The following is a 25,371-nucleotide window of genomic DNA, read 5'->3' on the forward strand; positions in this document are numbered from 1 at the left end:
TGACCGGCTCCTTCTCCAGCAGTTTGATGTCTGCCTCCACCCAATGGGCTTGCTGAGTGTCCATATGCCTCTCTGACATTCTGCTGTCTTCTTCAGGACTTTCCCTTTATTTTCCTGTCCCTTCGAAGACGAGGATCTGACTCTTGGTCCTTAGCATTCAATGCTCTTCCTTTACAGTCTCACTTGCTCAGAATTTCACTCACTGCCTTCATGCTGATGGCTCCCATCTCTCTGTCTTCCAAGTTCCAGGTAAGTAAAGGCAAGCCCTCCCTCACAGCTCTGACCTGGCTCCCCGCCGAGCACCTGCATCTCACTGTATCCCAAGCTGAGTCACCTGCCCCTCCAGTAACTCTGGCCTAGGTGGAGACACCGCCAGCCACCCAGGAGTTACCCTTGACTTCTCATACTGCTCTCACAGCCAAATCACCACTAAGCACTATTTATTTAATCTCCTAAATATGGCCTGAGTCTCTTTTCCCCTCCCTAGCCCCAAAGCCTCTCTCTCACCCCAACCTTCCAAAGACCTACCAAAGCAATAGATCTAGAATGTGCATGTCATTCCCTGGCTTGACACACTTCAGTATCTCCCAATGGCTAGACATCCCCAAACACCAACGTGGCTGCAAGAGGTTCACTCTGCAGACATGTTTAAATGCCGATTTCTCATCCCTGCCCATGAAGAGTTGGATGTAATTAATCTGATGTGGCACCTGAGAATCTGTTCCTCACAAGCATCCTAAGGGATTCTGATAGACATCCAGGATCAAGAACCACTGGCCCTTAGCCCACACTCCAAAGAGAATCTACAGAATCATCTGACCTGGCTTATACCAACCTCTTCAGCTAATCTTTAGCCAGTCCTACTTTGTACCTTCCAGCAACATCAATGAGTTTGCAGATCCCTCCTCATTCTATGCATGCCCTGCCCTGCCCTGCCCTCTCTACTTTACTGGCTCTTTCTTCTGTCCTTTCACCTGTGCACCCATGAGGCAGTACAGTGTTGAGGGGAAGGACCCTGGCGTCCAGCTGCCTGGATTCTATCCTGGCTCTATTGTTAACTGGCCTTAGGCAAATTCCTAACCTCTCCAAACTTCAGTTTCCTCTTCTGAAAACTTAGGACAAAACCACACTCTTCTTAGAGTTGTTGTAAGAATTAAATGAGATAATGCACTGTTAACCCCTGGCCCCAGGTCAGCACCCACTCAGCGATTGCTCTTGTTATTAACATGATGTCCCCTCCTCACTCTCAGCTCCTCTAGAGAACAGGAAAGTCTTTGGCCCTATGCATCCCCAGCATGTTGTTGCCACATTGATGCCCAGGAAATGGCAGCTGAATGCATGAATGAATGAATGAGGTTTATTGTATTATAGTACCCTATGGTGAAAAGTAGATACTCTATTAAAGGAGAAATCCTTAGTTTTGTAGGTTAAATACAGCCCAAGTTCAAAAAACACATTAGCTAATAACATTTAGGGTGCTAAACAGTATTGAACCCAAAAATGTTTTCCAGGTCTCAGCTGATGCATTGAGCTGATTTTTGTTAATGAAAACCCCTCTTCAGTCCCCATTCAGTGATGTGATTGCCCCACAAATGATCCTGACCATGGGGTATCCCAGATTCCTTAGGCTGCACCAGCCAAATGAGCCACTGCTGCTGACAGTAAGCCATGGCAGTCCATTGCTGTCACTTAGCAGCCAATTCTCATGCTCACCTGCCCGGCGCTCCTCCCCTGCTCTGCTCCAACCGCCGTCACTAATGGCCAGAGCTGCCCTCTTGTGTCCCACACTGCCTGCAAGATCAGCCTATTTGGATCTCCTACACAAAACTTCTACACTCCCTCACCTGGCCTCCTCAAAGCAGCCTGAGCTCACAGCGAGTATTTCTGCCTCTTTGCCTTTGCCCATGCTGTGCCCTGCCTAGAACGCCATTTCCAGCCTTCTTTTTTAGTTGTCTTATTCTTCATCTGTGCCCAAGTTCAAAATTCCACTTTTTCCATGAAGCCTTCCTTGATCATCTCAGACCACAGTGAACTTTCCCTCTTCCATACTGATGGTCTTTATTATTCACGTTATTCCTTTGCATTACTTTGCAGCCAATATCTAATAAACATCTATGTGTTAGGCACTAGGTACCATGATGACTAAAAAAGAAATAGTCCTGTTTTTCAAAGTGCTTAGAGTCCTGTAGAACTGAGTATGTACATGTTGTTATTGTAATTTCTCTCCACGCAGTGCCTGGTATCCCCACCTGAACAGTGGGTGGACAGCTTGAGAACAGAATCCACGTGTAGGCTGGCCAGCATTCCCAGTGGCCAGCACAGTGCCTTGTTTGATACTGAGTGCTCAGCAAATGCTCATTGATAACACAGTCCTTGGTAACACCTGGAGTGATGGGGACTCAGGGAGGGCAGCCTCTGCAATTTAGTATTGCCACTACCACTCATTCCTCCAGCAGACACTAATCAAACGCCTCCTGTATGCTGGCCACCTGGCTGTCACCCACTAGCCCAGAGCAGAATCCCCCTCCAGCTCAGCAGCTCTCCTCACCTGGACTGGCTGGCCCTGTTCCACACAGTAACCAAGAGACGCTTCTGATCATCCTCCTCTTGGACAGGACTGCGAAGCCAATCAGACCATCGGAGTGTTAGTAAGGGCCAAGCTCCAGGCCATGACTGACTCATAGAGTCAGTAGCCTCAACAGCTGGTTAAATAAACTATATTACAAATAAAGTAAGAGATGAGTACCTCCATGCATAAAAGAGTTTATATTATGTTGTTAAGTACAAAAAGGAGGTTACAACACACTATCATAAAATAATTCCATTTTTGTAAACATACGCATACAGACATACACACACACACATGCAAACATACACACCCACACAAATTAAAAGGTCTGAAAAGAAATACAGTAAGGCATATCTGTGAGTAGGAGGGTTATAGGTGTTTTCTATTTTCTTCCTTTTACTCATCTATATTTTCTATTTTCCTATCATAAGCAAAATTACTCTATGTGGTGAGAAAAAAACAAGATATTATTATTAATTTTCACTAATAGGAAAATACAAAATGTTCACTACCTTCCCATCGGCCCCAGAGTCCAGAGACTGGGGAAAGAAATAATAACAATAGCTGCCACTCTGCGTTGTGTTGCACTGTCCCATTTACACCCTACGGCTCTCTGAGGTTGCTACTATTATTAGCCCCATTTTACAAATAAGGAAGCCAAGGCTCAGAGAGGTTAGAAAGTTTAAGTAAAAAGGGGGGCAGGGAGGCAAAACATTCTTCAGCTTGGAAAATTCCTTCTGCTAAAGGAGAAAGCTTGGCCCGAGGCATAGTGGGAAATTGCCTACACTTTTCAGGGGCTGCCAGCCCCAGGCTGGGTATTTTAGCTATGAGAGCTAGCCAAGTGATACCTTATCACAGTGGACCTCACTGCTGGGCCCCGTGCCAGGGATGCAAGGACACAAGTGAGTGAGAAAACAAAGACATCCTTTAGAAGTCGCTGGTTTTTTTTTTTTTTTTTTTTTGCATAGATCTAGTTCTAGATTTGGCAAACAGAGCTGTTTCCAGATAAACACTCCCCTCTCCTTTCTAGGGCCCAGCGGCACCAGACTCTTACAAGAAGAAGTGCTCATGGAAAGCCGGGTCTCTGCAGTCTGGAACGGTCTGCGTCTTCTGGTGGCGTAGTCTATTATCTTCAGGGATCAAAGAAATCTTGAATTGGAAAAAAGGAAGCATGATTAGCGGATCTCATGGCCCACCTAAGCCCAGCAGCTGACTCTGCACATCTTCAAGTTAAAGGCTTCCCAGGGTCCTTCAAGTCAGCCACTGCAGAGGACAGAATAGAGTCCCGTGTCAGATGCTGGAAGGGAACAAAGATCCCAGGGCAAGAGGCACTGGAGGCAGATGCCAGGACAAGGCCTCATGGTGGGTGGTACCAAAAAGGCAGCCCAAGGTGGGGTACAACTTCATCATCTTTGCTCTTCCCCCAAGCAGAGTGGTTTCCCCAGAAGCGAAAGGGCTTCTCTCTTCTAAGTTCCCTGCAGCTGCTGAATGTTCCCTTCACAAAGGCTCCAGGTCAGCCTCCTGCCAAGGCCCCAAATCCATGCTTTCACCCCAGGGCTTTTCTAGCCCTGCTCCTGATCAAGTTCTTGCCAGCAGGGGCCTCTGATCAGCCTGAAGGCTTCAGGAAGAATGCTGACGGCCAGCACCTGTCACCCCTACTGCCACATTCTAGGAAGCTCCTGGCCTTTGACTCTCACTGAAAGTAGAGCCCCACCCCTGCAGGGACCCTATCTTTACAGCAAAGGCCCAACCCAGAAGAATCTTCCAGCCCTCAGAGATACTCTCTCCACTCTGCTGCCCAAATCTGGCCATCCTGCCCCTAGTTTGGGGTGAAAATGGTGCTTTTCACAAAAGGGCTTGGGATTGCCTGTGGATTTCAGCCATCCACATACTCACTGTGCCCACCTATGTGGATGACCAAGATCACCCTTAAAATTCTGACTGTTGCCGGAAGCCTCAGGGACCCAGCTGAGCTAAGGGAAGGAGTCTATCCCAGCACTGGACCCAATAAATGCCTACTGACCAGATGAGTGAGATGGCAACCACCTCCTCAAAGGGCACCAGGTCTGCTGGGACCTTGGGACTGAGCCCAGTAACATGGCCTCTCAATATCCCACTGCCCATCTCCGACCCCACCACATACCTTCACATAGGGATCACAGGCCCCAGGCTCCTTGCTCATCAGGCCTTTGCCTTCTATAACTAAAAGAGAATTCAAACATTGGGGTGGATGAATGGAAACATACATGCACACAGGGAGAAAGAGAGACACACATAGACATGTACACCCACATGAATAGAAAGACCTAAAAAGAAAAGCATATCTGTGAGCAGTAGGGCTGTGGCTCCTACTACCAGGCCCTTAATCTGCATAACCACCTTTGGATATTAACCCACTCCGATCTAGGCCATTCCCACCATCTCCCACGCTCTGGCAGTACTCTCACCAAGGCGTTATGGAGTACATTCAATTCCCTGAATCTTACAGCTGGAAGAGAACTGCAGTTTATGGAATCCAACCCCTCATGTAATGGGGGAAATGAGGCTTCAAGGTGGCGGGGGCAAAGACAGTAAGAAACTTGCCCACATCACAGAACAATGGGAATGACAGCTGGATTTGGAACCCATGTCTGTTGACTCCCCGTCCAGTGCTCCTTCGACCACACAAGACTGCCTTCTGGGAATGAAGGGGCCAAGCTTGAGAACGGGTCACTCACCATGTACTGTGAGTCGTGCTGTGGCTGGCAGACAGCACAGCACAGGAGTCACAAGCTCGGGCCCCAGGGGTGGACAGACCCAGGCATGAATCCCAGCTGCACCACCTACTCACCATATAAGTTAGAGTGACTTGCTTTGCCTGGGACAGAATTTGCCATTTTTAATGGGTTAGTGATAATAACATGCACTTCACATGGTGGTCGTGCCAATTAAATGAGGTCATGTGTCTGAAGTGCTCAGAAGAGTGCCTGGCAAGTAAGTAATTGCTCAACAAGTGTTTGCTAAAGAAAGATAATAATAAATAAAGCCAAGAGGAGAGGTGTGGGGTGGGTGCAGGTGTGGTCACGAGAGTAGGCAGTGTCATTTGCCTGAGGTCTACAGAAAGCAGACAATAGACCTAATAGAACCTGAGCCTCAGCTCGATTTTCTTTTACGTCTGGTTTTCATTGAGCCCTAGGGTTCAGCTCAGACAGTGCTCCCAGTAGTCTGAGGTACAAGGCTTGGGAAGCCAAAGGCAGGAGTGGGGACCGGCGGGAAGGGATGAAGGGCCTGAGACTGGGGTGAAGCCAAAGCAAACTGTGCAGGACAAATGGAGTGGTGGAGGCCAAGATGCATTCTGCAAAAACTGTTTGCACAGCTGGAGTCAGGCCCTGACAGGCAGAGAACACCCCTCTGCTAGTCCTTGGGAACTTCACCTTGGGCCCCCCACGGCCAGGACCAGAGGCCGCAGGCGCCTACTAGTCTAGTCTGCCCAGTATCCTGGTTACTGTTCCTGTGTGTATCCCTTCCCTCAAGGGTGTGGTTCTTGAGGGCAGAACCCAGGCCTGGTGACCTCCTGGGTCTCTCTGGCCAGCAGTGGTGACAAGGCGGACCCAGCGCCTGCCCTCATTGCATTCTCAGTCTGGTGGAGAGGCCAGGCACAGGTGGCACAGTGTAGTCAGGGCTGTGACAAAGACATGAAGGAAGAAACAATAAACCCAGCCCAGGCAGGTGGGTCAGGGGGATGATTCCTGGAGGGGGAAATAATAAGGCAAAATGAGCCTTCCTTCCTGAGTCATAATGATGATGAAGGCAGGCATATTTCTTGCAAAATCAGAGCATGGGGAGAGTTATTTTTCAAAAGGAGTTCAAAAGAAGAAAGGTTATTCCAGGTACAGTGAACAGTGGGTGCAAAGGCACAGAGGCAGGAGCAAGCAAGATGCATTCATAGGCGTGCAAGTAACTGGACAGAGCCGGAGGTAGAGGGTACCTTCAGCGGCAAAAGCCAGGGAGGCTGGAGAGATAGGCAGGGCCTTCTGGGCTAAACAGAAGAGTCCAGGCAGTGGGGGCCATGACAGCAGCTCAGTAACTATTTATGTGCTGGATGAAAAGATGGACACATGGAGGGACAAGCAGGTGGAGTATGAACTCTTCCTGTGCTGTGATCCAGCCATGCAAGACAGCTCTTCAAATGCATCCTGCTCCCTCTGACCCCCAGGCCTTTGCACTTGCTGGCCCTATGCAGGAAGTGCTAGCCACACACTCCCAGCTCCTCTCTACCTGGCTCAGGCCCGTTCCTCCTTCAGGATACCATGTGGACATCACCTCCTCTGCCAAGTCTTCCCTGGCATCCCATCAACACCACTTGGACAGGGGTGGGTGTTTCTCCTTGGTGTTCCCAGCCCCTAGCACAGAGCCAATCCTCAATCACTATTCTGGGAATGCATGGTTTTCTGTTTTATCTAACCAAAACTTATACAGGATTGACTACAAGCTCAGCACTGTTCTAAGCACTTTACTAATATTAACTCATTTAATCTTTGTAACAACCTGTAAGATACATACTATGACCATCACCACTCGACATATGAGAAAACTCAGCTTGTTCAAGGTCACTCCGCAAGTGTCAGAGCCAGGATTCAAATTACAACGGTCTGGCCCTGAAGACTGTGATCTATGATCATGATTCTATGCTGCCTGTCAACCAATGAATAAATGAATGAATGAGAAAAACAGAAAAAGAAAAGAAGAAAAGATGGAAGAAAGAAGGGAAGGAAAATAGGAAAACTCTGCTGTGGCCCTGCTCTGCTGGGGCCAAGAAGGAAGCTGAGGTACCCAGGGGCAGCTCTAGCCTGCCAATGAGAAAGGTCCCCCATGTGGACTCCAGACACATCCGAGGCAGGACCAGGGCTGCTCTGTAGAAAGAGCCCCAGGTGAACACTGGCTTTTACCAATGGACACATGGCAGGACACTATACAAGGATGAGGAAAGAAGCCTTGGCCCATGGTGCCACCATCCCCCCACCCCAGCCCCAGGTAGGAGGCTAAGCAGCCCGCCCCCTTCCTTGGGGAGCCTGCACAAAGCTATACTCACCGTGAAGCAGCAGAACCCGGTCGTGGGCATCAATGGACAGCCTCAGCTGACCTGAGGAAACAGCAACAGAAATAACCTGGCCTCAGCTCCCTGGTGGGTATGGTGGAAAAAACTGGAGGAAAGGTGACGGGAATGCTGTCTTGTTCATGTGAAGCCATTCAAAGACCCACACAGTCTCTGGCTGGAAGGGACCTCAGAAGCCACGGGGTTCAGTCCCGTCACCACATTGGGAGTCCCTTTCAAATGCCTCCAGCAGTGGTTATCTAGCCTCGCTTGTGCCCCTCTGCTGGTGGGGAGCTCACTACTGTATGGGCAGCCAGGGGATGCTGGGAGCTCTTACCGCTGGGCCATTGTCAAATATCGGTGAAGGTATAGGAAAACGTACTTTCATTCTCTGTTGGAGGGAGTGTAAATGGAGGGTAATTTAAATGTGCATATTCTTCCACCTAAAAATCTTCATTCCAGGTCACTGTCATAGACAAACACACACACACGCGTACACAGAGGCTGGCATTACAGCATTGTTTAAAGAAAAACTGGAAATACCTGAAATGTTCATCAGTATAGAAATAGTTAAGTAAACCATCTATAGCTATACGTGGAATAGTACAAGCTATTATAAAGAATGGAGGAGTTGGCCGGGCGTGGTGGCTCATGCCTGTAATCTAGCATTTTGGGAGGCCGAGGTGGGCAGATCACGAGGTCAGGAATTCAAGGCCAGCTTGACCAAGATAGTGAAACACTGTCTCTACTAGAAATACAAAAAAATTAGCCGGGCATGGTGGAGTGTGCCTATAGTCCCAGCTACTCAGGAGGCTGAGGCAGAAGAAGAATTGCCTGAGCCCAGGAGGTGGAGGTTGCAGTGAGCCGAGATTGCACCACTGGACTCCAGCCTGGGCGACAAAGTGAGACTTCATCTCAAAAAAAAAAAAAATGGAGGAGCTCCATATGACCTGGCATTGGCATGGGAATATGTTTGTTGAGACAGGGTCTAGATTTATCACTTAGGCTGGAGTGTGGAGTGCAGTCTTGCAATCATAGCTCACTACAGCTTTGATCTCCTGGGCTCAAGCAATCCTTCTGCCTCAACCTCCCAAGTAGCTGAGACTCCAGGCATGCACCACAGTGCCCGGCTATTTTTTAAATTAATTTTTGTAGAAAAGGTGTCTTGCTATGTTGTCCAGCTTGGTCTCAAACTCCTGGGCTCAAGTGATCCTCCCACCTCAGCCTCCCAAAGTGCTGGGATTACAGGTGTGAGCCACCACACTCCACAAAGATAAGTGTTTAAAGGAACAGCAAATTTCAGAATAATACATATGGTATGTATCTGGGGGGTGGGAGGGATTGTGAAAGGATACCAAATTAAAAACAGTGATCCCTTCTAGAAAACAGACTAGAAATTGGAGGAGGGTAGTCAAGAGGAATTTCAATATATCACTATTGTTGTTTTAACAATTGGAATATATCCATGAACTACAGTTCTATAATTTAAAAAAAAGTATAGAACTACACTTCTATAATTTAAAAAAAGGAAAGAAGAAACAAAGGAAGAAGGAAAGAGGAGAAAGGAGGGGAGGAGGAGAGAGAGCAGGGAGGAAGGGAGGAGAGCAGGGATGGATGGGGACATGTAAAGAGAACAGAAGGACGGGATGGCGGCAGGGCAAGAATGATTGGCCGGGTGAGGCTTATCCCCTGGATTTCCCCATTTTTGTTTAAATTAAAAAAAAAAAAAAAAAAGACAAAACTTCAGGTCATCCTCACAGACACCCAATGGCCTCCAGCCAAGACAGAGAAGTGAGAGAAGGCCATACTCCTCTTCCTCACTGACATCAAAAATGTTTCTCTCAGTCCAGTAGACTGTCCCTGGGACCTCAAAAAGCTGCTGAACTCAGTCCACCCCATGGACAGGCACTGGAGATATCAGAGAGCTGGGCAGGGCACGTCTACCAGAAAGCCTAGGCATGGCTCCATCTGTGACAACCCTGGCTAGCAGTGCCCTCCTGCCTGTCACCGCCAGCGATGGGAAGCTTGCTTCCTCCAGTGGGAGCCCTTTCCCTTTTGAAAGAGCTCTGATTGTTCAATGCTGCATCTTATATTAAGCCAACAATGGCCTCTCAATAACTTTCATTGCCTGGATCTGGTTCTGCATTCTCTGGGCTCTTTCCTCTAGACCTGAACTCCAAAATCCTCCCACAATCCCTCATGGCACAGTGAGACATCCCCTCATCATCCCATCTGGTCAATTCTGGTCACGCCTCATGAAACTAGGCTGGTTAGAGGACAGGTTTGGAGAACCCTTCATATCGCCTAACTCTGCATAAGTCCCCCAGTCACTGTGACCCAGTCATCACTTGACCCTCACACTTCTGGTGTTTACGCTTCAGTCCAATGCAATTCAGGCTCCCACAAGCCCTGGTCCAGCCCTTAATCCATCAGAAATATCTGCCGCTGTCCTGCCCAGGACCCAGATCTCAGAAGCCCAGGAATCCTGTTTCAGTTCCAGCCCTAACTGCCCTCTTCTTTCAGGACCACAGTGGCCATGGATGTGAGGTGGAACTAATAATAGGGGTTATGGCACTCTCCAAGCTGTGATCAGATCATGCTGGCGGGTAAGGAGGTGTCCTTGAATGAAGGCGCCGGGACAACCCACTGTATTATTATCTCAAGGTCTGAGCAATTACTTCACTGTGGCTCCCTAGAACTGAGAAACTTCCTATGAAAACTGTGCCTTATCTAGTGTGGGGTGGGAGGGGGAGTTCTGGAAACAGACAAATGAAGCCAGCAGTCATGGGTTGGATTTCACCAACTCAAAGACATCTATATTTAACATGAAACTTTTTTTTCTGAAACTACTACCCGTGCAAAGCCAGCTCTGGCACAGACATGCTTGGATCCCAAAGCCACAGGGAACTCCACGACACCTATCACCTAACAGTGGCCCTTTACACAGAAGTCAGGGTCAAGAACTCTCCAGACACAAACGGTCACTAATTCCATTTAGCAAATATTTGCTGGGCATCTGCATGAGGCTGAACAGGTGCCTGCCCTAACAGGGCTCACAGCCCAGTGGCTAGGACAGGGACTTGGGCAAGGCCAACTGGGAAGCGGAGCTGACGAAGGGCCAGGGGCAAAGGCTGATTTGGGATTGAGACGAGTCTGCACTGCACTGCACTGCACAGCTCCCGTTCCAGGCCCTGCCAACCAGGGGCTCCTCAGGAAGACCAGGGTGCTCTGTACCCTGTTACAGCAGAGAAACCAAATCCAGCAGACCAGACTCCAGGCTCCCCAGGCCAGGACACACCTGCCCCAGTTCACAAGATCCCTCCCTCAGCCACACCTGTCCCCTCCATGCCCTCACCAGGCTACTCTAACAAATGTCTAACACAAAAGGCCCCTGAAGTCATTTTGTCCAGTCTCCTCATTTTGTAGACAGAATAGTCATGCCTGAGATGGAAGGTGATTTGCTCTGGGCCTAGAGAATCCAGGGCTGGAGACTAGAACTCTGCCCCTACTCCAGCCCTCTTTCCTGTGCTCAGTCTTCTGGAACCCCCATAGCCCTCTAGCGTGCACCTCCTCTACTGTGCCCACTGCATCTGCCAACACAACCCTCAGATTCAGAGGCAGAGAGAGCCAGCAGGCACAACACAAGATGCCACAGCTTTTCTCAAGAAGCCAAGAGGTTAGCTGGGCATAGTGGCACATCCTATAGTCCCAGCTGCTTGGGAGGCTTAGGTGGGAGAAGCACTTGAATCCAGGAGGTTGAGCCCGCAGTGAACCATGATCACACCACTGCACTCCAGCCTGGACCCTGGGGAACAGAGTGAGACCTGTCTCAAATAAAAAAAAAGAAAAGAAAAAAAGAGAGGACAGGCTCCTAGAAATGTCTCCAATCTAGAGAAAGAAACCTCCAGGTGAAGGGGAGGTCAGGCTGAATCCCTGGAGTCTTCAGCTCACCTAGGCACCAGCTATCCTGGCATCCTTTCAAAATCCCCCACTCCCTGCCTCCCTCCACAGATACACATCCTATGTATTATTCTGAAATTTGCTTGTTCCTTTAAAAACTTATCTTTGCGGGGTGTGGTGGCTCATACCTATAATAACAGCACTTTGGGAGGCTGAGGTGGGAGGATCACTTGAGCCCAGGAGTTTGAGACCAACCTGGACAATATAGCAAGACCTCTTTTCTATAAAAAATTAATTTAAAAAATAGCTGGGCACTGTGGTGCATGCCTGGAGTCTCAGCTACTTGGGAGGTTGAGGCAGGAGGATTGCTTGAGCCCAGGAGGTCAAAGCTGTAGTGAACTATGATTGCAGGACTGCACTCCAGCCTGAGTGATAGAGCCAGAACCTGTCTCAAAAAACAAAAATGCAAAACTTTTCTCAATAATACTCCCGCCCCTACAGCTCTGGTTTTTTCAACACTCCCAGTTCCTCCCTAGACTCAGGGAGTGTTCAGGCTAAAAAACTTGAAATTATCCTCACTGGGTGATGCGGGAACCTTGGACAGGGCATGTCCCCTGTTCCCATGAGGCTGCAGTTGAGCACCAACGCTATATGCAAAAGGTGGTGGTGATGGATGCCCAGAGAGGCTGCAAGCAGATACCAGGGCCCAGAGCCAAAGGGAGAATAGACAGGGCCCCACACGGCAAGAACAATGCTGAATGGGAATGAGCTTCAGAAAGCCTGGAGAAGGCAACAAACCCAAATTCTGCTGGGCATAGGACTTGAAGGGTTCAGACCTACTAGGCACCATGGAAATGGATGTGGACACCGGCTACAGAAATTCAGTCTGGCAGTAGATTGAATACTCAATAGAGGACCACAGGAAGATGGACTCTAACTCGCAGGTCACAGTCAGAAGGAGATATACTCAGAAAATAAAGGAAGTAGATAGGGACTGCACACCTTTGCTAGACTCAGGGATCAGCTGGAATGTGTCCCAGAGGGAGCCCGTGCCACCCTGAGATGTGCAGAGCATACATCTATGATGGACTTGCCTGGCTAGCATGAAGCAGCAGGCATCTTAAAATCCAATTCACCCCAGAAGCCACTGCCCATTTAAGAACTGTCACATGTTAAAAGCTACAGGAAGAGTGATGATATCCAGACAATCATACAAAGGCAGTTGGGTCTACACGGAGTCTAGTCAATCACTAACTCCGTCTTGAAAAAAAAAAGAGGTAAATAGGTTGGTCGGGCATGGTGACTCACACTTGTAATCTCAACACTTTGGAGGCTGAGGCCGGATGATCACTTGAGGCCAGGAGTTTGAGACCAGCCTGGGCAACATAGCAAGACTCTGTCTCTCCAAAAACTTTTTTAAAAATTAGCCAGATGTGGTGGTGTGCACCTGTAGTCCCAGCTGTTCAGGAGGCTGAGATAGGAGGAACACTGGAGCACAAGAGGTTGAGGCTGCAGTGAGCCATGATCACACCACTGCATTCCAGCCTGGGCATCAATGTGAGACCCCAACTCAAAAAAAAAAAAAAGAAGAGTTAAAACAGGTTCATGCTAGCCAGGCAGAGCTGGGGTTTGCATTTAGGCAGTCCAGGCCCCCACTGTTAGACTCTCTATACCTATGCTGGGTTTAAAATTTGTCCACAAACTCTTTGATACTCTTCCCTTCAAGAGGTGAAGCTTAGTTCCTCCCTTCAGACATGGGCTGGACTTAGTGACTTGCTGCTAACAAATAGAATGTGGTGGAAATGACAATGGACGACTTCCAACTTGAGGATATTAAAGGTATTATGAGTTCCTTCTTTTTTTAACAGCTGTATAGGGATATAATTCACATATCATACACTTCATCGATTTTGGTCCTTTTTGAGGTGGAGTCTCACTCTGCTGCCCAGGCTGGAGTGCAATGACGTGATCTAGGCTCACTGCAACCTCTGCCTCCCAGGTTCAAGTTATTCTCCTGTCTCAGCCTCCCAAGTAGCTAGGATTACAGGTGCATGCCACCCACACCCGACTAATTTTTTGTATTTTAAGTAGAGATAGGGTTTCACCATGTTGGCCAGGCTGGTCTCGAACTCCTGACCTCAGATGATCCACCAACCTCAGCCTCCGAAAGTGCTGGGATTGAGCCACCATGCCCGGCCACACTTCACCAATTTAAAGCATGTAATTTTATTTTAGTATATTCACAGGATTCTGTAATCAATCACCTCTATCTAATTTTAGAACATTTTCATCCTTCCCTAAAAAAAATTCCATACTCTTTTGCAGTCACACCCTAATGCCTTCTCCCCTAGCCACTGTCAACCACTCATCTGCTTTCTGTCTCTAAGGACTTGCCTATTCTGGATACTTATGGAAATAGAATCACACAACACATAGTCTTTCATGATTGACTTCTTTCACTTAGCATAATGTTTTCAAGGTTCAACCATACTGTAGCACGAATCAGTATTTTATTCCTTTTGTGGCCAAATAATATTCCATTGTATGAATATACTATATTTTGTTTATCCAGTCATCTGGTGATGGATATTTCGGGTTATTTCTACTTTTTGGCTATTATGAATAATGCTGCTATGAACAGGTATGTACACATGTTTGTGTGAGCATCTGTTTTCATTCCTCTTGGATTTATCCCTAGGAGTGAAATTGTTGGGTCAAATGGTAACTTTACATTTAACTGTTTGAGGAACTGCCAAACTTTTCCAAAGTGGTTGCACTATTTGCCATTCTGGCCAGCAATGTACAAGGGTTCCAGTTTCCCCTCGACTTCTTCAATACCTGCTATTGTCTCTTTTTTTATTATAGTCATTCTAGTATAATAGTATCTCATTGTGATTTTGATTTGCATGTTCCTGATAACTAATGACACTGAGTATTTTTTCATGTGCTGTTGGCCATTTTCCTTTGGAAAAAATGTCTATTCAAAACCTTCACCCATTTTTGAACTGGGTTATTCATCTTTTTTTTTTTTAATTTATTTGTTTTACTTTAGGTGCATACTATATCTGGCATTTCTCCCCATGTTATCCCTGCCCTCCCCGCTTTTTATGGGAGTTCTTTCTTGCTTTCACTTTTGTATCACTTGCCTAGAAGGAAGCCAGCTGCCACATAATAAGAAAGTTCAAGCAATCCTACAAAGAGGCCCATGTAATGAAAAACAGAAGCCTCCTAACTACAGGTAGCAAGGAACTGAGGCGTCCTGCCAAGAGTCATGTGAATGAGCAATCTTGGAAAGGGACCCTCTAGCCCCAGTAATGCCTGCTCAGACAACTGCAGGTAGGCAGGCAAGGAGAAAGAAAGGAAGGAGAGAGGGAGGGAGGAATGGAGGGAGGAATGGAGGGAAGAGGCAGGGAGGGAGGCAGAGAGGAAGGAAAAAGACAGACAAACAAAAACCAACTCCAAAAGCTTAGAAAACATATGTAGGGGACTTCCATTTCTGGGATGACAGATCCACTGAGGAAAACTAGAAATGCTAAACAAAGTATGTTAAAGCATCTTCTTAGATAAACAGCAAGCTAGAGAGGAACTACCAGGCAGGATCTAGGGGGATGGAGGACTGTGGAAGGAAGCCTAGTGTTTTTCTGGGCTAATTTTCTCCTGGGGTGTTTTCAAATTCCAGAGGGCTAACTGAGAGATCAAGAGGCTGAGTGAGTTCCTGCCTGCTTCTCAGGGATAGAGGAATAGGAACTGGAGGCCAGGGCCCACCGAGAAGCAGGGTTCTTCTAAGCCAATTTTGCACAGGGACCCTGAAGGGTTGCTCCATAGGAATAGGGTGAACTGTAATCAGACAGAGCTCCTCCAGGTACTACAGCTTGATTCAAGTACTCTCAGTCCCTAACACGGAATTAAGATGATCCCAGTGACCCTGTGCACCTGACAAACAAACAAAGATTTTTTGAAGAAAAGTATCATCCTAGGCCTTCACTGACAAGAAAATAATGATAATAACAACTCTGTGCCTGTACTGTTTATTTGTTTGTTTGTTTGTTTGTTTGTTTTGAGTCAGGGTCTCTCGCTCTGTCACCCAGGCTAGGGTACAGTGTCACAATCACAGCTCATTGCAGTCTTGACCCCCCAGGCTCAAATGATCCTCCTGCCTCACCTTCCCATGTAGCTAGGACCACAGGTGCATGCCACCATGTCCAGCTAATTTTCTTACTTTTTGTAGAGATAAGATCTCACTATATTGCCCAGGCTGGTCTTGAACTTCTGGGTTCAAGCAATCCTCCCACCTTGGCCTCCTAAAGTGCTGGGAATACAAGCATGAGCCACCCACTGCTCCCAGCCACATGCCTGTTCTTTGCAATAGACACGGCACACGTAAAATGTAGATCCAGAAAGGTTGAAAGAAAAAGGATGGAAAAAGATATGTCAGGCAAATATTAACTGCAAGAAGCATGGGTAGATATGTTAATATCAGGAAAAGTAGACTTTATCTCTACTAGAAACAAAAAAGATTTCATAATAATAACAGACTTCATAATAAAAATTTCAGCTCACCAGAAAGACAATAATTCTAAATGTGTATGTTGTTAATATAACTTCAACTTATGTAAAGGGAAAACTGACAGAACTGCAATGGGAAACAGACAAATTTACAATCACAATAGGAATTCTAATACACCTCTCTTAGTAACTGACAGAGAAAACAGGAAAAATCAACAAGGATACAAAATAGTTGAATAATGTAAAGAGCAAACTTGACCGAAACTTGACATACACAAAGAACACTGCACCCAACTGCTGCAGAATTCTTTTCAAGTACACACAGAACATTTATAAAAACTGACTCTCTTTGGGAGGCCAAGGAGGGCGGATCACCTGCAGTCAGGAGTTTGAGACCAGTGTGGCCAACATGGTAAAACCCCATCTCTACTAAAAATACAAAAATTAGCCAGGCGTGGTGGCAGGTGCCTGTAATCCCAGCTACTTGGGAGGCCGAGGCAGGAGAATCACTTGAACCCAGGAAGGGGAGGCTGCAGTGAGCTTAGATTATGCCATTGCACTCCAGGCTGGTGATAGAGTGAGACTCAGTCTCAAAACAACAACCACCACCACAACAACACAAAACTAACTCTATGCTGAGTCATTAAGTAAATCTAGACGAATTTCAAAGAATTTAAAGGATGGAGAGCATATTCTCTGACCAAAATGCAAAGTAAATATAAAAACAGTGCCAGAAAATCTCCAATATTTAGAAACTTAGAAACACTTCTAAATAACCCAAGGACTGAAAAAGAAATGACAATGAAAATTAGAAAATATTTTGAAGTAAATGATAAAGAAAAGAACTACATTATCAACATGAGTCTTCAGAATACAAGAAATGTTCAATTTTTGACTCTGGTGAAAGTTACAAAGGTATTTTCTGTGCGATAAGTCACTGGATTGCACATTATTGGGGGGACACTTTTCTGTCTACATAATATTTCAAAATTTTAAAAATGTTTAAAAAGAACATATACAAAGCAGAATGGGAAAAGAGGACAAAGGGCTATCAACCGGCCAGAAACTTTGAGGAATTTCTGAAAGCTCCCAAGCAGATGGACTTGGAATGACAGAAAAGCCAGTAAATGCTGAGGAGTATGACCAGCAAATGATGAGCTCCTGAGAAACAGCTGGATAGGTTTCCCCAGCCATGCCAGGGAATCTCCCAGGCTCAGAGCAGCAGGACTGGAAACACATGCCAGCCAGGGGCAGCTGGCAGGGACACGTTGAAGGCCTCCAGCTCAGGGCCTGACCGTGCACTGCCCAATACACCATGCAGCTGGCTGACATCTGTTCCCAAGCTTCACTCTCACTACAGAAAATGAATTATTTATCTCCGTGGCTTCTAAAGAGAAGCAGAGAAAGGGGTGGAAGCAGCCCCAGCTAACGTTGTGCCAACACAACAAACATGGGGAAAAATGAAAATGGCCAGCAAATCAATGACACTCCTAAGTCTACTCTGCCTCCAGAACCACATCTTCCCAAATTCCCTCTGGAAAATCAGGGACTCCAGCCACTCCTCTAGAGCCTGCATTTAGAGCTGCTCCCGACAGCTTTCATTTTGCAGGTTCATTGGGGGGCTGGCATTTCTAAAGAGAGGTGTGTTGTGTCACCCAATGTCTACAGCCACCTGCAGACCTCAGAACATGTCCAGCCTGCCCATCCTCTCTGAACCCAGATGCCTGGCAGGAAAGGCAACCTGTTTTCTCTTCTGACCACTCACCACATCCAGGTGACTAAACATTCCAAGCAAGTTAAAAATTTGGTTCGGAGACCCCAGGTAAGTTAATAATTTGGCTCATCAGTCAAACTAATAAGTTGGTATCCCTTCAAGAAGGTATTCTTAAACTATTTATCCAACATTTTTGTGAAGTTGTGTTGTGTTGTGTTGTGTTGTTTGTTTGTTTATTTTTTTGAGAGGGAGTCTTGTTCTGTAACCAAGCTGGAGTGCAGTGGCATAATCTCAACTCACTGCAACCTCTGCCTCCTGGGTTCAAGCGATTCCCCTGCCTCAGCCTCCTGAGTAACTGTGACTACAGGCACGCAACACCATGCACAGCTAATTTTTTTATATTTTTAGTAGGGACAGGGGCTTCATCATGTTGGTCAGGCTGGTCTTGAACTCCGACCTCAGGTGACCTGCCCACCTCAGCCTCCCAAAGTGCTGGGATTACAGGTATAAGCCACCACGCCCAGCCAGGTTTTTTTTAATTTCTATATAAAATATTATTCCTAAAATTCATATGGAAACTCAAGGGACCCCGTACAGGCAAAATAATCTTGAAAGAGAAGAACAAAATTGAAGGATTTACACAACCTGATTTCAAAATTTACTACAAAGCAACAGTAATCAAGACAGTATGGTACTGGAATGACAATAGACAGGTAGATTCAATATAATAGAATTGAGATTCTAGAAATAAGCCCATGGGTCTATGGGCAATTGATTTTCAATAAAGGTACCAAGATCATTCAATAGAGAAATAATGATATTTTCAACAAATGGTACTAGGACAACTAGATAGCCACACAAAAGAATGAAGTTGAACTCTTACCTCATACCATACATAAAAATTAACTTAAAGTGGATCAAAGACCTAAATATAAGAGTCAAAACTATAAAACTCTTACAAGAAAACGTACAGGTGAGGCCGGGCGCGGTGGCCCAAGCCTGTAATCCCAGCACTTTGGGAGGCCGAGGCGGGTGGATCACGAGGTCAAGAGATCGAGACCATCCTGGTCAACATGGTGAAACCCCGTCTCTACTAATACAAAAAAAAATTAGCTGGGCACGGTGGCGCGTGCCTGTAATCCCAGCTACTCAGGAGGCTGAGGCAGGAGAATTGCCTGAACCCAGGAGGCGGAGGTTGCGGTGAGCCGAGATCGCGCCATTGCACTCCAGCCTGGGTATTAAGAGCGAAACTCCGTCTCAAAAAAAAAAAAAAAGAAAAAAAAAAAAGAAAAATTAGCCAGGCATGTTGGCACATGTCTGTAGTACCAGCTCCTCAGGAGGCTGAGGTGGGAGGATCGATTGAGCACAGGAGGTTGAGGCTGCATGGTCAAAGGGAAGCCATGATCATGCCACTGCACTCCAGCCTGGGCAAAAGAGCAAGACCCCATCCCCAAAAAAATGTTTGGAGTTCAATGAACACTATCAAGAAAGTGAAAAAAGCCCACAGATAGAGAGAAAATATTTGCAAATCATGTATCTGTTAAGGAACTGGCATCTAGGATATATAAAGAACTCTTAAAACTCAATAATAACAAGACAAATAGCCCAATTTTAAAATGAACAAAAGATCTGAATAAATTTTTCTCCAAAGAAGATATATAAATAATGAGCACATAATATATAAATAATGAGCACATGAAAAAATGTTCAGCATCATGCAGGTCATCAGGGAAATGCAAATTGAAACTACAATGAGTATCACTTCACACTTACTAGGATGGCCAGAATTAAAAAGTCAGATAATAACAAGTGTTGGTGAAGATGTGGAAAAACCAAAACCCTCATACACTGTTGATGGGATATAGCCATGTTGGAAAAGAGTTAGGTAGTTCCTTAAATAGTTAAACAAAGAGTTACCATAGGACCCAGCAAATCTACTCCTAGGTATATACTATGTGTATGTGAAGAGAAATGAAAACATCTGTCCACACAAAAACTTGTTCACAAGTGTTCATGGCAGTATTATTCATAATAGTCAAAAGGGAGAAACAACCAAAATATTCATCACCAGATGAATAAATTTTTTTAATGTGGTATATCCGTACAGTGAATACTATTCAGCCACAAAAATGAATGGAGTACTGATAGCTGCTATGACATGGATTAAACTTGAAAACATTATGCTAAGTGAAAGAAGTCAGTCACAAAAAAATATACGATTCCATTTCTATGAAATGTCCAGAACAGGGAAATCTAGAGAGAGAGTGTATGTAGATTAGTGATTGCTTAGGGCTGAGGACAAGGGAAGACTGGGGTTACAAGCTAAAGAGCATAATATCTCTTTTTGAGGAAAAGAAAATGTTCTAAAATTGTGATAGTTACACAACTCTGTGAATACACTAAAAACCATTGAGTTGTATGGTTTAAATGAGTGAATTGTATGTATCTGAATTATATCTCAATAAAGTTGTTACCAAAAAAATCAGCAAATATTCTAATCAAAATAAAATATATAGGGCTGGGCGCAATGGCTCATGCCTGTAATCCCAGCACTTAGGAGGCCAAGGCAGGAGGATCATGAGATCAGGAGTTCCAGACAAGCCTGGCCAACATGGTGAAATCCCATCTCTACTAAAAATACAAAAATTAGCTGGGTGCGGTGGCAGGCACCTGTGATCCCAGCTACTCAGGAGGCTGAAGCAAGAGAATCACTTGAACCCAGGAGATGGAGGTTGCAGTGAGCCAAGAGCATACCACTGCATTCCAGCCTGGGTGACATACCAAGACTCTGTCTCAAAAATAAATAAATAAAATAAAATAAAATACATAATCCTGCAGAAAAATACTATATAAACCTATAATGACTTCAAATTACATCGTTTGTACAATAAAGAAAAAACAAATCCCTTTACAGTAGTTGGGTCCTAGCCTTGGCTTGCCTACTCCCTTCCCCTGAAGTAAGGCCACCTCCTCAGAAGGCAGTGTCTTTCAATTAATGTCACTTGAACTTACCCCTTTGGGGGGGACAAGGAGTTGCATTTGTGTGTACACACAAACAATACATATATCATGCAGTACTCTCCCCAAAGGGAATTCTGATCAAAACAGTTTTGTCTCTTTATATTTGCATAGTGATTATACTCACTTTACATGTCTGTGCTCAGAAAACTACCAGCTAAGTAACATCTTCATCTGGTTTTCTCAAGGCAAAGCCCATGTTCATATTCTCAGGTGCTACTCCAGACCTATTAAACCAGAGTCTCTGGAAGAAGATTCTAGGAATCTCTGTATTTTTAACAGGCTCCCCAGATGCTTCCGATATTTGGCCAGGTTTGGAAACCACTAACAGGAATCTTTGTTCACAAGCAGATCAGCGAAGATCACAGTGGATAAAGAAAATCAGCAGCCTGAAAGAGGGGCACCGTGACAAATGGCACCTAGGGAGACAGAGCCAATGCAGGAAACAGGAGAGAATTTCTCAAATGCTCTCATGAGCATCCTCAGAGAGATGTGAGAGGAAGCTGCACAAATAAGAGCAGGTGGCTTCCCACCCCACCCGGGCTCCTGCCTGCCTCCTGCACATTCAGGTCACAGCCACTTATTCAAGCAGCAACCTTCCCTGATACCCATCAGACTGAGCCCTGAGGCCATGGCTGGGCAGGAAGATCCACTCCCTGCTGGGCCTGAACCCTCCCCAAATTCCCAGATCTGTCAGGGAGATTAATCCAGAAGAACATGGACTGATGCAAGGAAATATCACATCAGGCCACTAAGGAAAACATATGGGTTACAGAAGTGTCCATACAAACCTGATCTCAATTTTGTTAAAATTAAATACATACACACACACACACACACAGAGAGAGAGAGAGAGAGAGAGAGAGAGAGAGAGAGAGAGAGAGAGACCGACAGACAGAGAGAGAAATAAGTATGGAAATAAGCATGAAAGGATATAAATCAGAAAGTTAACAGTGGCCTCTCTGGGAAGTTCAGATTACAAGTGATTTTCACTTTCTTCTTTTCACTAAACATTCAGCAGTAAACACATCTTACCATGATCATAAGGAAAAAAGAAAACATATTTTTACTTTTTAATCAGGACATAGCTAAGGTAAGAGGGCCTGACAGCTCCCTGACACTCTTTCCTGACCACTCCTAGCCCAGCCAACACAGATCATCCTGGAAACCACCCTTGTCTCAGACTGGTTTAACCCCAATGGGGTTAGCAGGAATTGCCTCCTAGGCTGGGGCATTAAGTGAGATAATGCAAGTAAAACACTTGACACAAGGAATAGCACATGGTAAGTGCTCAACAAATGATAGCTAGTTAATTGCCCTTTATCTTCCACCAACTGGACCAATGAATTCCTGCTACCAGACATCAGGCAATTTTGAAGGGCCAAGCCACTGCTCTTCCATCATTCCCTCCACCCCTAGAGAAAAAAAAAGCAGGTTGTGAAAAGCCAAGTGTATTGGATGAGAGTAAGCCTGAAAGCAGAAGAGCCAGGAACCCCAGGGAGGGACCAACTCCTTGGGCACTCTGTCTCTGAAAGCTGGGCAAAGTCCAGTTATGTTGCAGTAACAGCCCCAACCTTTAGAAGGAAATTGTATGAAAGTTTAAACAAAAATGTGCTGGACAGGTCATGTCTGGAAGGCTTGAGCTCAGCTACCAACTCTGCCACTGGCTTATGGAAGATCTCTTGGTTTCAAGTCTTCACAGAAGATAAATAACCCCTCTCCACAGAGAGTTGCAGGACCAGAGAGCAAATGAAGGGCTACACTCTAGGGAAGCGTTGTTACCTTTACTATGGCTACCGGGAAGGCCAGGTTTGCCCAGGCCTTTGGGCAGCTGCTGCCCACCTGTTATTTGAGGGAACTCAGTCTGCTACCTAGGGGCTTAGGAGTGAGGCCTACTGTTTCTTTCTTTCCACCTGAAGCCCTGAGGAAGCCCTAGGACCCTTCTAAGGGTTTGTTCTGTCTCGGAGGAGAGAATTCTCCCATCTCCACTGTGGCTCTAATACCCAACAAAGTCAGATTTCAGCCTCCGAGGTGAGCCCACAAAGCGGCAGGGCCAAAGGACCCAGCACCTGTCCGCTCCCTGAGCCAAAGGAAAGTAGGTGAATGAGATCTCCAGTTGCAATAACAAGACCTTGATTTAACCTGAGCTGCTTGCTAATGAGAAACTCGGTGGTGACAACCCGGGTCTCTGAAAGATTAACGAGAGTGTGATTATTCCAGCCAAGTGAGGCAGAACCAACCGCAGTTGGCACCCATGGCCGGGCAGCAGGTGGTGTCCAGCGAGTTGCTTGTCCTGAGCCGGTGCCCTCCTGGACAGTCTCGGAACAAAGGGGCAGAGACGGTGCCCCCATATAGAAAGAGCACCTTCTCCCAACCTCATCTGTCACCACGAGGGGCTGAGTTTCTGGGCGCTGCGAACAGGGTTAAGCAGCCCCTGCCGCCAGCCCCAGCGGGCACTTACCAAAGGTGGTGAGGTAGAAAGACAAGTCCGGGTGGGCACGCCGGCTCCCGAGGGAGACGCGGTGCAGGGAGCGCTCCATGGCGTCCCGCTGCAACCCGGACAGGAGCGCCGGCAACCCGAGGCGGCTGTGTTGCTCCCCAGTAACCGAGGCAGCAGGCTCACCGCCCCCGGCGGCGGAGTCTGCAGGGCGGGAGGAGCGCGAGCGGGAGGCCTGGCTGCACTGCGCGTTGGAACCGCCCGGGCGCGCCCGGCCCTGATTGGCCCGCGCGGGTTTGAATGAAGAGCGGTCCACCTGCCGGAGCAGCGCCGGCCCGGGGTGGGGGAGGCGGCGCCGGCGATCGGCGCAGAGCGCGAGGGCAACCACCCAAGGAGCCAGCGGAACGGGGCGGCCACCCAGGGGCTCCGGGCCCCAGCACCGCGCTCCTGGTTGGAAGGGCCAGCCCCACGAGCTCAGTCCGGGGTGCCCACAATGGGCAGGCTTGGCCTCCTCGCCCAGCTCTCCTAGACCAGCAATTAGTCGGGTTTATAACCTGCTTTGAAGCTCAGACCTATAATCATTAGATCCAAGCAAGGGCAAAGGAGCACTCGATGGCCCAGGGCAGTGGGGTTTGGAAAAGTGTTCTCTGCGCTTGGACAGGTTGCCTCCAACCAGGCTGCATCCCCCTCCCAAACCCTGCGTCCTAGATCACTCTTTTGAGCTTCCTCTTGAATGACACAGGTCCAGATGGGAGCAGTTTGCTCCAACCACCCCGATGCCACCCATCCCACAACCTGGTGCCACTGGACAGCAGGACAGGCCCACAGTCTCTGAGAAAGAGGAACGCACAGGAAACGGTGGGGCTGGGGGAATCTCCCAACCTGGTGCAGGTAGGCAGAACTGGAAGGTCAATCCCTGCGCTGCTTTGTCGGCAAACATTTACAGGACACCTCCGGGGAGCAGTTTCACACCAAGACATCTGCTCTGCAAATCTCTGACTGTTGCCACTGTGGGAAGGAAAGCTGTTAGTCTCGTGTAAATCTAAAACTGGGAAGTGTTGGTATTTGTCCCTGTTCCCCAGACTTCATTGCCAAATGGATATTTGTGTTTCAGTGATCCACTCAAAAACAAGATGGGGAGACGCAAGAGAGAAAGTGGAGAGAAGAGTTATGTGTTGAGTACCAGATGCCAGAGGCTGAGCTGGGCAATTTACATACATCATCTCAGTTAATCTTCAGAGTAAGTCTAATAAGTATTAGCCCAATTTACCAGAGAGAAATCTGAATCTCTGGCAGAGAAGACAGATGACATGTCCAAGGTTTGTAGAGCTAGGAAAAGACAGAGCTGAAATTTGAACCCAGGCCTGTCTGCCCCAAACACTATTGTCCTATTCTTCCTTGGACTACACATCTGTCCCATGACCAACAGCAGGTGAAGGGAGCAGACACCACAGGGTCAGGTGGCCACCAGCAAGGAGCAGAAACTGGAGGAGCCCGGAATCAGCAAACTGGTGGTCCAATACAAATAAGTCACATAAATGCCAGAGGATTGCTTGAATCCTGGCACTTTGTGAAGTTCTGCCCTGTTCTTTACTGCCCCACCCCCTGTTTCCCTACCCTCCTTACACACATACCCAATGAACACTGCCTTTAACAAGGGCAGGCCCACTCTCGTAGCTTCAAGACAATGGCAGATGGACTTACCTGCACCCTGGACTTGGGCACACTTGATCCTCCTCCTGACTGGTGAAATTTGAGTCCATGCATCTCTTCTAGGCAAAGAGATATCAGGGCTTAGCCACTCCATCCAGCCAGGGAATATGGGCAACCTCAGGCTGAAGCCACAGGATGTAGACAGGACACTGAACCCAGAGACACGGCAGATCTGCAGGAACAAGATGGGAGCATGAGTTTTGCATGGCCTGAAGATGCCCCATGCAAAGGGTGTTCACTCCCAGGAGGAACTAGGAAGCATGGTGTTCAGGAAACAGAGTAAAGGAAGGCCCACAGGGAAAGGGAAGGTGATGTGCCCAAGATGACAGTCACCTCTTCACAGCTTTGCCAGGGATCACTGTAGAGCCTCCTCCCAATGAGACTACCTTGGACTCAGGAGGCCGTGAGCAACCTGTAGGTGAAACACTCAGAAGGGTGAG

At 47.1% G+C, this 25,371-nt stretch overlaps 1 protein-coding gene across 5 annotated transcripts in view; it reads right to left on the reverse strand.

Moving 5' to 3' along the window:
• Positions 1-25,103, reverse strand: part of RGS3 (regulator of G protein signaling 3) — a 134,390-nt gene extending 109,287 nt beyond the window's left edge. For 2 of the 5 annotated variants that reach the window (XM_064378704.1, XM_012461898.3), the window contains exons 1-5: positions 23,243-23,389; positions 7,641-7,691; positions 4,713-4,771; positions 3,624-3,718; positions 2,549-2,617 (exon numbers count right to left, since the gene is read on the reverse strand). In XM_064378704.1, the coding sequence (XP_064234774.1) occupies positions 2,549-2,617; positions 3,624-3,718; positions 4,713-4,771; positions 7,641-7,691; positions 23,243-23,321 (353 nt within the window). In that variant the 5' untranslated portion in view covers positions 23,322-23,389. Of the gene's footprint in view, positions 1-2,548; positions 2,618-3,623; positions 3,719-4,712; positions 4,772-7,640; positions 7,692-23,242; positions 23,390-24,100; positions 24,227-24,922 lie in introns of those variants that run through there. The other 3 variants (XM_064378709.1, XM_064378744.1, XM_064378716.1) reach the window with 3 other exon arrangements.
• Between the last annotated feature and the right edge of the window lie 268 nt (positions 25,104-25,371).

The sequence above is a fragment of the Aotus nancymaae genome, unplaced genomic scaffold (assembly GCF_030222135.1).
Source record: "Aotus nancymaae isolate 86718 unplaced genomic scaffold, 86718_ANA_hifiasm-v0.15.2.pri h1tg000003l, whole genome shotgun sequence".
NCBI classification, from domain to species: Eukaryota; Metazoa; Chordata; class Mammalia; order Primates; family Aotidae; genus Aotus; species Aotus nancymaae.